This window comes from Apus apus, chromosome 1, assembly GCF_020740795.1.
Source record: "Apus apus isolate bApuApu2 chromosome 1, bApuApu2.pri.cur, whole genome shotgun sequence".
Taxonomy (NCBI): Eukaryota; Metazoa; Chordata; class Aves; order Apodiformes; family Apodidae; genus Apus; species Apus apus.
The window spans coordinates 140,281,485-140,295,686 of NC_067282.1; the positions used below are offsets into that span (position 1 = coordinate 140,281,485).

The window sequence follows — 14,202 nt, forward strand, 5'->3', positions numbered from 1 at the left end:
TGTTCTTATGCAAATAACCCCAAAGTTTCAACAGGTATGTATTCCCTTCCAGTCCAACTTCTTTACATGTAAATATAAGGCAGTGTTTGCTCTAACACTATTTTAACCCAACTGACTGCATGATATGTGATCAATGGCTGTTTGATGAGTTCTGGGACCCTGAATATCACAATTTTATTTATCAGCCCTGGAAAGGAAACAAGGGGAAGGGAATAGAAGGAAGAAAAACTGAAGCAAAGCTAAATTCTATTTCAGGTGAATTTATTGAGTTACAAAGAACCTGCTAGCTCCACCATATTTACAAAGGTTTTCAAAAGGTTTCTAGAGCTATTACTGCTACTGAACCACAAGTTAAAAATAATAAACAAACAAAATCAACCACATCTATAATGTCAAATGTAGAAACACAGGTTACCTTATAGGATTTTGAGGCATATTGAATAAAACATGAGGAAAATGTTTTCCTACCACTGATCTCTAAAGCCACCAGCAAGACTGTAATTTCTCCCTCACCCCTAGCTATCCCTGAACACCAGGTATCCTTCTGCCACTGTTGATGGAAATTGTTTTCTGCTCTTCAATATACACATTGTATCAATCAGGAATTTAATTCAAAGCCTGTTCAGAAAAAAACACTGCAAAGTGCTAAAATAATCTCAAAGAGCACAGCGAAATCCCCAGTTGGTTCCATGTGATACTCTTGTGAGGTGGTATTGCTGCCAGATGTGCACATAACATCCTGTCATTGCTTTGGAGTCACAAGGAAACTGGGTGAAGTCAAACTTCCCAGGGCACTCTCACTATTCATAACTCAAGCAGCACTGTAGAAAGTGCCATCTGAAAACATCACACTGTTGTTCTTTTCTTAACTGCCCATGACTCTGAAATGCTGTTTTCAGTCAACTTCATCCATTCAGCTGCAAGAAGAAATATTAATGCTTTCTACATTCACTCATCCACCTTTCCGTTTCCCACTCTATCCCCAAAAGAAACCATGAATTCTCTAAGAGAAGGGAAGGAGAGAACATCTCCCAGTTCAGCCGGGATGATTTCCAAGTATATTCCAGTTGCATCTCAAGTCCTGAAGAAGTTCTACCTTACAATACCTGAGAGCCAAGGCCTGTAAGCCCACACATCTGGATGCCTGCAGCTCCCACTGACATCAGGTGGCTCTGCTTGCCTTCTGAACAAGTCTATAGTGACTTTTACTTGATACTGGAACTTGACACATTATTGAATGTTTGGGCAAGAATCTAACCACTTGAGTACCTTCTGAGGGCATTGACAGATGAATATCTGCTGATCAACAATCTAATTCTGTAACACTGACTTGTAAAGTATCAACTAAGATTCAGAGTTACTCTATGAACAGAAAACTAATAACCCAGAAGAGAATAAATCAGTGCCAAATAAGAGTAGCTGGGAAGCTGCCAGTAGTACTTCAGAGAAAACACACTGAAATATCCTTGCTTGTACAAAGCCAGAGGAAACCTATCAGCTTTATGGTTAAAAGGGAAACACAGCTTTGTTCCTAATGCAAGGGCCACAAAAAAACCGAAGAGAAGCCCAAGCATCATTCATGCAAGAGAAACTACCATCTAGCAAGAGATCTTACAGAGTATGTGCTACACTAATGTGAGCTGGCATCAGACCTGGGAAGTCTACCTCCATATAGCAGATACACACCATCCTGTCACACTGCTCTCCTCAAAGGGAAAAAAACAACCTCTCACACTTAGGAAATGAGCTACAGAGCTGCTCACTGTAAAGACACAGCTATTCTATGATTTTCAAAGTTTGTACTATCATCATACCAAGGGAATTCTCATCAGCTTATCTTGAGAGATTTTTAGCTGGCCATGCTGAGAACACATTAAGTTCAAACAGTACATAGCCAAGTGATATGCATGCTTATACCTGAGGTCAGAATCCAGATGCTCAGGTGTTGAGACACTAGGCCAGATCTAAATTTAAGTAACAGATTCATCTTTGCAAGTAAGATTAGAGCAAGTCTTCAAAAGGAGAAATGATCCTAATGCTCGCGTACATAAAGAGAGCATCACACTGCCATACAAGCTACACTACACCCAACCACAGTGTGAACTGTTTGAATTTAGAGCCAAATTTAACAGCAATGCCACGCTCAGCAGGAATCAAGCTATGATTGTGAGGACAGTTTTAGAGGAAAACTGTCAGGCATGGCAGAATATCCTTCTCTACTCAGCTCATGATGGCTGAATGAGCTGCACCCAGTAACACATTTTACATGCCTTATACATCTCCTCTCCCAGCCCTCCAGAGAAATCAATACAGAGAACACCACAGTAATTTTACTGTGGAACATGTTTATCTCGAAGATCTTCGCAACTCAGGAAAGCTTAAGAGTGTGGTTTTATTCTATATCCAGTTTTACTAATGTAAACAGGAATTATTCTAACAACTTGAATAAGAGTGATCAAACCTCTAGCACATGCTACTTAAGTGTTTCAAAGTTATTCAGGTCACTCACTAAGAGCTATGTGATAATTCAAACATTGAGAAGGAAATCTTTGTGCTTAGTTTGTGGACTGAAGTCTGAACTAAATCATATTATTGTAAGTCAGCAAAATGCAGTCATGCTAGGCTTTGCAAACATGGTGGAGGAAAAGGGATTCCTTCTAGTTTCCTTAAAAAATTGGAATATACTGTAGCAAAATACAACTATGGTAACTATAATGGTCTGAACATCTCTATAAAATTCTCCTCTGGACCATGAACTGGCCTTGGAAGATTCAAAATAACAAAGGCAAAGAGTTGTACAGCTATGTTTTGAAAGACCAAAGGAACTCCATCCAGAACAAATTGTCATTGTGTTGACACTGAAGAATCATACTAGATAACTCTGTTACTTGGTGTGGTCTTATTAGTGAGAAAGCTTTAGTGCCTGCAACAACTTGAGCTTAACTAGTCCAGTAAGCTAATGCTTTTCCCCTTAACAGATGAGGACTGATCACTGGTAGACACTAATACCATCTCTTAATTCTGTACTGGGCCATACTCAACCCCAGATCTGGGGCACACCACCCTGAAATTTTCCTTTACCTGAATGATCTCTTCATTTCTTTTTTCAGTATTTGTAACCTCAAGCTGAGATCTAAATTCCAGTTTTTAAAAGGCAGAGGGTTAATCTACCTACCTGAGACTCAGCAACTGTCTCAATTATTTAGTGCTTGAAACTGAGATTTTTACACAGTGCAACCTAGCAGTCATACATAAATCACCTATTAAAACACTTTGAAAATAGCTGTGTTCAGCAGTGGGATTTTACTTTTCAGCAGATTTTACTTTCCCTTGATCTTCCACTTTTTTGATGGCAGCTTGGATGGCTTCTTGATCACCCAGAAACTGGTGAGGGCCCAGAGGGTGCAGATCTTCATCAAGTTCAAGAAGTATGGGCACACCAGTAGGGAGCGTGACATTGATGATGTCCTCATCAGAGATGCCTAACAAAATAAAACAAAACAGTTACACCTAGTGAACAGCTTCGTAATTGTATCTAATTTAGCCTGATTTTTGCAATTTTAGAGATAATATAGCTTTAAACAGACAAGGACATGTTTGAGCCTCCATGAATACTCAAGGGTCAGTTCCCAGCTAGACCACAGCTTGTTTCACACCATACCAGTGCTTCAGGAACAGCTAAAGGAGACAATTCCCAATAAGGTGAAGACAGTTTCTTCATTTTTCAGTCTATACATGAAATAATCAAGGAGAGATTACCCTGGAGGCTATGCCTTTCCTTTAATACAGGACATTGAGGACAACAGGTTCTCCTCCATATCTTCTGAACTCATGCATGACCATAGAGCCCACATGTACTACTCTGACATGAAACAGCCTTTAAGGAACCAATACAAACAGCCTCTTTAAAAAGGCAGAATACCAAGGTTCATTTTGCTCTTCTATGCAAACCTTCTCACACAAGCTGTCTTAAAAATCAGCATTTAATTACAGAATCATAGAATGGGTTAGGTTGGAAGAGACCTAGAAGATCATCTAGTTCCAACTCCCCTGCATGGGCAGGGACACCTTCCACTAGATCAGGTTGCTCAGAGCCCCAGCCAGCCTGGCCTTGAACATCTCCAGGGAGGGGGCTTCCACAACTTCCCTGGGCAACCTGTTCCAGTGTTTCAGCACCCTGACAGTAAAAAATTTATTTCTAATGTCTAACCTAATTCTTCTCATGTAAGGACCACTGCCCACACTGATATCTCAAAATCAAGTTTATAGCATCTTGCCTACAGTACTATTCTCAGAATTACTAGGCACAAAATTTTATTTTCCACTTTCAAATGGGGGAGCAAAGAAAAGGAGAGAAAGTCAACTGATAACACTTAAAGCATTTTCCTGTATTTTTCCACTTCACTAAAATAACATGTACCAAGGGAGAAAATTTTATGCAACTGTGATTAACTAAAAGTATTCTGGGGATCTAGTATAAATCAAGTTGCTGGTTATTTTATATCAAACACACAAGACTCCAGAGTATCCAAAAATTTTGAGACCAAACCTCCTAGTACATTTCCACTCAAGGTCGAAGTAGTTGCATAAGAAACAGTGACTGCAAAGACATTTGCCTGGAAAGTTTTGAGGAATAAAGAAAGGTAGTGTCATTGGGAATATCAATATTTCTTTTTTCTCCCCTTTTTAGAAGCACTGAGGTCACAGCAGCAGTCAGCTGTTGTAAAGCAGGACAGCTTTGAGTAATTCATGCTTAGAAAATACACACAAGCTTCTAAAATGATGACACCATACAAACTAAACCAAGCTGCACGAAGAAAACATCCTCTTGGGCAGCTGAAAAAACAGATGGTTCTCAGAACACATGAGTGCAAATTTACCAGTGATTTTCACATTAAATAGAAAAGCAGAGCCAAGGTATTAACAGGCAAAGCCACAAAGTGAAGGCACTTGACAATGGTGGGATAACAACAGGTCAGGAAAAAAAACAGAACTAATAATGAGATGAGAACAATTTTATGCCCCTGCCCAGAGACTACACAAGCATGCAACTTTTGCAATAACCAATTCTTGTTTTAATTAGGCTAAGCCCCTCAGTTCAGCTGTAGATTAGGCCTAAGTTTCAGAAAGGTGTGGATCAAGAGAAAAAGTTTTGTAAGAATCTTACACTTTGATACACATTGAGCCACCAGTCCATTAAAAAAACAAAAACCAAACAAACAAAAAAACCAAACAAACAAAAAAAACACCCCACAAAAACAGTCATACTCTGCCAGTTTAAGCAATCCCTGCATACAAGGGATTAAATAAACCACCTGTTGTAGGCAGCAGATTCACAGGCCTACAGAAAAGTACTCAAGCAGCATCTACAATTTTTAAACCACTGAAATCAATGGGGAAAATATTCAGTCCATTTAGCAGGCAAAAGTACTGTTCTCAAGGACTTTGGTTCATAAAACAAGCAGCCAAGCTGCCTGAGCTCTTATTTCGAGGATCCTTAAACATATTCGATTTTAACAACATACACGTCACCGTGTACCCAAAGAGAATCTGGCCTCAGGAAGTGTTCTGCCCACCTCTCAGCTTCAGGCTCCCAGACTAAACCATTCAGATATACACAAAGCAGATGAAGTCATGCAGGAGAATTTAGGCAAACCACATAATGTGGTCAGGAGCCAGGATATTTGAAGGTTTCCTCTAAAGATGGATTAAACAAAACTAGCTGTGGCTACATGGACTCAGAAATGCATTTTACTGTTCTTACAGGACACAAAGTGACCACACCAGTGTCAGCTAATGTTGATTTACAAAGCAAAACAGCATAGTCAAGGATAAACAAGCTGCAGCAAGCATATTGGCTTTCTCCTCCTGTTTATTCTTCAAAGACAAGTGTTGCCTCACAGCCAGAAGGCTGGAAATGCAAGTTGAAGTCTGACAAAAATCCTAAAGAAACAATAGGGTCCTGCTGCTATACAAATACAGTAACAGTACTGAAATAAAGCATTTCTGTTCTTTAAGAAGCAAGAAGCTGATCGGGCTTGTCACACAAGCTCTTCAGTTGCAGACAAAATGCACACAGAAAACTTCCCACTCAGTAGGCTAAGAGGACATTAAAGAGATCACATCTTACACTCTGGCCATTGCAAGCATGAACTAACTGCTATCCAGTTACTTCATGACCTGTAACTATAGCCAAGTGACCTTTTCTTGCACTTCATCTGAGCTGGCCTGTGTCAACCCCCCCCCATCTCACAGGGAAGAAGGGCAAAACCATGGCTTCAACTACTGACTGACTACAAGGTGCAATGGGAAATAAGATAATTGAAGAAGAAACACTCTTCCCTCCTGTAAAATAGTAAAGTCTGGGTCTCAGGACTGCTGGATACTGTGTTGCTGGAAGCAGTCTTTCCCCAAGAACATTTAAAACTAAGGTCCTACCTACTTACAGCCATGAAAACCCACAGACATTAGTGAAGCACTGCAGATAAAACGCTGACCGGGCAACGAAATTCCTCAACTGGACATCTCCCGTGTTCTCTCTCATGAGCATCTGTTAAATATTGTTCCTCAAGAGCAGCTGTGTAGCAGAAAGCAGTTTGGCACATGAACATTGTAAGAATTTGGTACAGCATCTATTACAAAAAAAGATCTTTCAAAATCACATTCCAAATCCTTTCCCAGCTCACTTATGAACTGAACTGGGTGATCAAACCCAGATCAATGCGATCTCTGTGAAAGTTTAAGAATTCGCTTTTACCTGGTAGCTCATCAAGTGCTTTGAAATACTTGCACCCTGTAAAGTCTTACAGAGGCAAACCCCATTGGGCTCAATTTTGAGCACCTACAGTCAACACCTACAAGGGCTGGTTCAGCTTCTCTCTCCCTCTCACCTGTTCTTACCAAGTTCCTTCCTTCTATTCTTATGGTAGAGCAACACAAAACACACAACAGGTATTGAGAACAGCTACACCCCTCCTCTACAGGTCAACTACATTTGAGGTCAGATGACTCATCCAACAAAACACACAAGACCACATGCATAAATTCAGCCACAACAGCCTTGTTCTAGAACTGCTGCTTTGTAATCGACATGCAAATCAGGTCATAGCATCTTTCCCACAAACTTAATGAAAAACACCTGAAGCTTTAGCCTAGTAAGTCGAATATTAAGGGCTAGAATCTGCCTTCCCTGCTGGCTGGCAAAGAACCTAGAGAAGGGAGGCAGGCACAGTGTTAGAATCTGGCTAATAATCTTTACAGAACGTTAGCTCACTGTGCAGATTTTAAGGAAAGAAGGAAGAAGATGGGTAGGCTACAACATATTATGTACCTTTGTTTCACCCCTACATCTGCAATAGCTTCTATACCTGTATTGGGTTTGTGTGGCAAGGTTTTGATAGAGCGAGGGCAACAAGGGTGGCTTCTGTGAGAAGCTGCTAGAAGTGTTCCTCATGTCTGACAGCTAATGCCAGCCAGCCCCAAGACAGACCAACTGCTGGCCCAAGGCCAAACCCACTACTGACTATGGTAGCACCTCTTTGATAACTTATTTAAGAAGAGGAAAAAGAAAACAAGCTTGCTGTGCAGCAGCAGCCAGGAAAAAGGAGTGAGAATATATGAGACAAACAACCCTGCAGATGAGATCAGGGAAGAAGGAGGAGGAGAAAATGCTCCAAGTGCCAGAACAGAGATTCCACTGCAGCCCATGGTGAAGACCATGGTGAAACAGGCTGTCCCCCTGGAGCCCATGGAGGTACACAGTGGAGAAAATAACCACCTGCAGCCCACAGAGGACCCAACTTCAGAGCAGGTGGATGCCTGGAAGAGCCTGTGACCCCACAGGAAGACCATGCTAAAGCAGGCTCCTGGCAGGAACTGTGGACCCGGGGAGAGAGGAGTGCATGCTGGAGCAGGTTGGCTGGCAGGACTCGTGACCTCCCATGCTGGAGCCAACTGTTCATGAAAGACTGCAGCCCAGAGAAGAGATCCATGCTGGAGCAGTTTGTGAAGAACTGCAGCCCACATGAAGGACCCACACTGGAGAAATTCACAGAGGACTGTCTCCCATTAGAGGGACCCCATGTTGGAGCAGGGGAAGAGTGAGGAAGAAGGTACAGCAGAGATGTGATGAACTGACCACAACACCCATTCCCCATCACCCTGCATAGCTTGGAATTAGGCTGGGATACCAGGGAGGCAGGATAGTCAGGACTGGACAAACTCAGTTACAAAGACTTAAAAAAACTGATCACCACATTGTATCTTTGACAGGATTGCAAAAGCCAGCCACACTTGTCCTTGGTGGCATTCATCAAAGTCATAGGTATTACCTAGAAGGAACACAGCCCAGCCTCCCCACTGACACCAGCAGCTCACAGCACTGAGATCTTCAACAGCAACCTTTAGGAAAAATGTCACCCAGCCCACCAGGACAGGAAAGCAAGCTGTTTCTGATCTCCAAGTGCATACAAGAGTATGGTCCAGTTTGTATTTGATACTGTTTTAAAAAACTACTGGAGTTTCACTTTGAAGTCCTCACATGCAAACCCTGACAGGTCCTACAGACATTTCACATACCTTAATGAGGTCCACTCTGAGCACAGAGAAAACAAGAACAAAATCCAGTCCCACAATCAAAGCCTTGTTAGCCTGATATTGTTACTCATTATTTTGACATGTAACATGTTACTCATGTTACTATGATTCTATTATTTTTGTGTGCAAGTGGAAAGCAGATCCACATTTCAAGCTTTTTACCAGTTATGAGTAACAAGGAAAACATTCAGAAAACTGCAGACCTGTTTAAAAAAAAAAAAGTACCTCCTTGAAATAGTAACTTCTGAAGTCTTTTGGAGAAGACATTAGATTTCACCCTAAAACAATTAGATTTGTTTCATCAGATCAAACTGAATGAAAACATTCATATTTAGTGCCATTTAAAGTTTCTGAGCTACAGCTTCCAGAATTAACTTAGTACTATGACTAAGGCATTCCAAGCAGTCATGCAGGATTGGTGCTTGAGGCATTTGGAGTCTCATTTTGGAATTAACTAAATGTCAAAAATCATGGCCCCAGTTAAGCTTAGAGGGGCCTAGAAATTTCCACGGAAGTGCAGGACACACTAAGCTTGTCCAAAAAAATCCACAAAACCCAAGCCCACCTCACAGCGGGTGCTATAAATACAGCAGACTGACAAACTTTAAGCACTGTTGAATCATGTCCAACTCCAGCAAGGCTCCAGAGCAGCTCACAACTCACAGCCTTTCTGGAGAGAAAGTGACAGAGTCAGAAATGCAGAAAATTAACCTCTTAGATCCAGCTAGATACAGGTTGGAGCTCTGAAATAAAGGAAAGAGTGGGTTGCAATAACAGGAGTCTTAAAGCCCTGGTTCACATAACCCTTCAGGCCAGCTCTGCAGCAATCTCCACTTCATAAAAGGGCAGAACAGCCAGCATGTATCTTGCAGTTGCTCCTATGTGGGAGTTGGTGTAGCAGACAGGCAGTCTTAAGTCAACAGAACTATATCCTCTGCCAATAATTCCTCACATTTCCCTGTGAAAGGGAGGGAAAAGGTATAGTGTAGGACAGACAAGAGAGAAAGCTCTATTCTACTTAGGTGTAGAGAAAGCAACCCTTGCAGAGTTGCACCTAACAAATATTCTCAAATAAAAGCTTTGCAGCTGTTCTAACTTTGACTGTTCCCTCTGATTTTCATGCAGCAAGGAATCCAGCCATACTAACTTTAAAGTAACTTCTACCAGTCACTGATGCTGTCAGCTCTAGTCTTGGTGCATGTCTACACAAAAGTGGTCCAAGGTTTCTGCTGAAGCTGTGGTCAGCATTTCACCCCCACAGAGCTTGGACAATGTGGGTTCATGGAACAGGTTCAGTTATCGGAGAGAAGAGGGTCCAGGAAGACACCATGGCTGCAGATCCCCCTGCCCCTTCTTTCTTTGTAATTCTTGATCATTTCTCAGTGTGGACAACCATGTTGACCACACTGGTGTAAGTGGCTGAACCAACCTTCCTCCAAGCTGTGATCTGCACCCCAAAATTCAGTCTCCATTTTTCCAGAATCCACTGTACATGCTTATTTCCTGGCCTTCTGTCTCCTGCTAAAGCATCAGCTCTCCTGACTGTTCCAGCATGCCTGAATGAAGAAGTGCTCAGCAGAATTGGGTCAGAGCTACAGGCACACACCAGAGTTTTATAACTAAAAAAATGGAGTTGACACAATCCAGTGTATGCTTACTTGCAACTAAACATCTAGTAGGCTGCACTAATACATGTATAATCACTAAGTTCTACTTTAGCCACAGACAAATAAATTAATACAGTCCACCTTTCAGTTTAGGATGACTTAGACTAGAAGACATGTTGTTAAAGAGGCAAGGGAAGAAAGAATATAGAAATTACAAAAATAAATCACAGCCTTTTCAGGTCCCAAATAAGTCAGCAACATTATGCTAAGCTACAAACTTAGCTGTCTATTGGTAGGCATCTTCTATATTGGGAAATAGTGTATTATTTCCATAAGTTTTAGTACCTGTTCTCAGCAGTGTTTTAAAGTAAAGAATTATCAGGAATGAAGCCTGAAAAGTGACCCTCCACAGTAACAGCCAAGAATGCCTTCCACAACCCAAGACAAGCACTTTATTCTGCTGTGTTATAGTAATACCTGTTTAACACACAGATTACTACTTCAACCCTTTAAACAAAGTAGCTGAATAAATCAAAAAATAGTTAGATCCTGAAGAGTTTCATAGAATCATAGAATGGTTTGGGTTGGAGGGGACCTTAAAGATGATCTAGTTGCAAACTCCCTGCATGGGCAGGGACACTTTCCACTAGGCCATGTTGCTCAAAGCCCCATCTAACTTGGCCTTGAACACTTCCAGGGAGGGACACCACAACCTCCCTGGGCAACCTGTTCTAGTGTCTCACCACCCTCACACTAAAGAATTTACTTTTCCTCTTCCAGCTTAAAACCATTACCCCTCACCCTATCACTACACAACTAGACCAACCACAAAGTTTGTTCATTTTAAACTACTGTATTCAAACTGTGAGGAACAAGGGGAAAACATCTCGTTCTTTCTGTAACTACATTAACCTTATTCTCTCCCCCTTCAACATCCCTCAGTTTGATTCCTGTTCAAATAAGCCAACTTTTAACTTTCTCCTTGGAGACCACAGATATTGAGTGTTACACTGCCCAGATAAGTAATATATCCCACAGAACGAGACTTAGAGCTCCAAACAGTTAAGTAAGGAAAAGAAGGGAAGGCTAAAAGGAAGACCCTTACCTTCCACATGCTTCAGCAATGCCCTGCTGCTGTTACCATGAGCAGAGATAAGGATCATTTTGCCACTTTTCAGTTCTGGCACTATCTTTTCATTCCAATAGGGAAGGAGTCTATCAAGCACATCTTTCAGACTTTCAGCCTTTGGGAGATTATCCTGAGAGACATCACTGCATTTATACCGGCGATCATTGTAGATCTCTTCATAGTAAGGATGAGATTCAGTTATGGGAGGTGGCGTAACATCATAGCTTCTCCTCCATAGTTTCACTTGCTCCTCCCCATGATTCAGAGCCATTTCTGCTCTGTTGAGACCAATCAGTGCACCATAGTGACGTTCATTCAGTCGCCAGGAACTCTGAATGGGGACCCACTCCTGGCCCATCTCCTCCAGGATGAGCCATGCAGTTTGGATGGAGCGTCTGAGTACGGAGGTGAAGACGAGGTCAAACTCAAAGCCCAGCGCTTTGAGGTGTTTGCCACAGTTCTGAGCTTCCTTTATCCCATCACTGCTCAGCTTCTGGTCCACCCAGCTGCAAAAGCGATTCTCCTTGTTCCAGGCTCCTTCCCCATGTCTCAAGAGAACAAGTCTGTACTTAGCCATCTTGGTTGCAGCTTAGCACAGGTGACAACTGGTCTGACATCTAATAATGATGCATCTGGACAGAGACATGAGACAAATACATCAAACATCCTATAGATAATGCATTAGAAGCAGTAATATGGCAGCAAAGAGTAGGCAACTATCAGAATCAAAACAACTAAACAAATAAGCGTCTGCTGAGTGTGCTTCTACCTTTGACATCTCTGACTTTGAATTCCTTCCCACCCTCATGTGGGAGGAAAAGCACCATCCTCCACCCAGATTGTTGCAACTAGCCCATTTAACCAATTGATTTGTAGCAGATTTGTACAAGCTGCTCCTGCCCACTGATTTCCCTCACTTGCTTAAAGAGAGTCGCACTCGACATCAGAGGCTCCCAACCAGAGCAGCAGATCTCACTCTTACTGGTGAACTTAAGAGGCGAGACATGGAGCCCAAGCTCATATGAGCTGCCCAGCCCCACACTGGCCCTGAAGGAATGCAGGCACAGACAGCAACTGTGATCCTCAGCCAGAGGAACTGAAGAGAAGGACTACAGAACTGGTACTGGCAATACACAGAACTTCACTAGCTTTCCTCAAAGGAGATGTCACCATAAGTATGCTCTGTATAACTTGTTTCCTCACATCCCCATTCTGTCTTGCTAATTATGCCAGCCTCTCCTTGATTTTTCCCCAAGCTGCCACCTCCTCTATCATTCCTCCACACTCAAGTGCCACAACACAGGTACTCTGGATGCAGTGTACAATGTAGTGAATTCTCATCTCACTGAATCCAGAAGTGATCTCACAGATCATTCCATTCCCTTCCTGACTTTCAAGAGTGTTTTTCCTTTTTGTATCTGTGAATTACAATGCCAGATTTCCAGGCACCAGGATGTTTTTACTTTTGCAGTGGGCACAACTCACATATTTGCTGTCCTTATTTAATAAGTCAGCTACATACTCATAAGGTCAAAATGCACCTTTCTCTGCTCCTGTTGACTAAACACCACCACCTCTGGATTGTCTTTAACAGGAGATGGATTTTATGATGCCTGAAAGATCCATTTAACACAGCACAGCAATTCTGAAAGCCCCACCTGACCACTCTGACCTGAGATGTCACAGACTAGACAGAAATTTACAGAGCAGGAGGAAAAATACAAAAAATACACCTGTCTGCTCTGGGAGGACTATTATATACTCAAACGAACATTAAATGCTCTCAAAACCATGGACAGCAGGAGACTGAGGTCCAATTCCTGCACACCCAACTTTGGACTAGATTTCCGTAAGAGACATGCTTATGGGAGCTCCCATCATCTCAAATCAGGGGGAGATGCTTCAATCACACTCCAAGCGTTCCAAATTCAGATCCACCGTGACTCTGCATTAGGTCAGCAGGATGGGTTAGACTCACACACCCTGGGTTTTAGGAAACATCTAGCACACTGTCAGAATTCATTTTCACCAGATCTTTCAAAAGCATATAGAAAAGCTGGATTCATTAACAACTTCAGTAATGTGATCCTGACTAACAGCAGCTTAGTTCTCCTTTACTCCCACAGAAAAAAAGTCTAGATCACATAAAAGGACACTATACAACACCTCCCCAGCTCTAAAATTCTGACTACTGGTATAGCTCAGGATTAAGAAGCCTTCAAGGACTGACAGATTTTTACAGAATATTAGGAGATATTGTCTGACACACAACTGACAGATGGCAAAAAAAAGGGAAAGTCTCCTGTGATTTCATGCAAAGGAGGCCTGAATTGTGTGTATGACAAGGAGCATCTCGGACAACATCTCTTGCATATTCCACTTATTCCACACACAATAATCAGCTGCACATTAAGCAAAGAAATCAACTATTGTTAGGATTCAGATGGCATGTCACATCAGATAAAATACTAAATTACACCCTTTAAGATACCACGTTTATAACAAAAAGGAGTACCAGACAGCATTTCCATCTAAAGCCAGAGTGATCTTTCTCCAGCATCTCATAGATATCATTTAAAATTGCAGTGTGTTCACAGCGTGGACTACTACACAAAACATAGCCCCACAAAAAGGTCTCTCTCTGCAGATACCTCATTGTTCCGTTTAATTGATTATGTAATCTCTTCCTGTGGATAACACAGTTTAGAAAACTAAATTAAGACTCAACACAAAAAAACAAATCCCAACAATAGAAGGGATGCACCTGTTTGCACATGTTCTTAGGTACTTTTGGTGAAAAACAACAAAAAATTCAATTAATAACAAAAATAAAATAAACAACTCACACAAAGACTTAAGATCATTTGGGGC

General features: G+C 41.7%; 1 protein-coding gene across 3 annotated transcripts in view; it reads right to left on the minus strand.

Annotated features, from left to right (window-relative positions):
• Window positions 1-244: 244 nt before the first annotated feature.
• Window positions 245-14,202, minus strand: part of BPGM (bisphosphoglycerate mutase) — a 37,708-nt gene continuing 23,750 nt past the window's right edge. For all 3 annotated transcript variants that reach the window (XM_051644034.1, XM_051644033.1, XM_051644032.1), the window contains exons 3-4: window positions 11,308-11,963; window positions 245-3,482 (exon numbers count right to left, since the gene is read on the minus strand). In XM_051644034.1, coding sequence (XP_051499994.1) covers window positions 3,304-3,482; window positions 11,308-11,908 — 780 coding nt within the window. In that variant the 5' untranslated portion in view covers window positions 11,909-11,963 and the 3' untranslated portion in view covers window positions 245-3,303. The remainder of the gene's footprint in view (window positions 3,483-11,307; window positions 11,964-14,202) is intronic.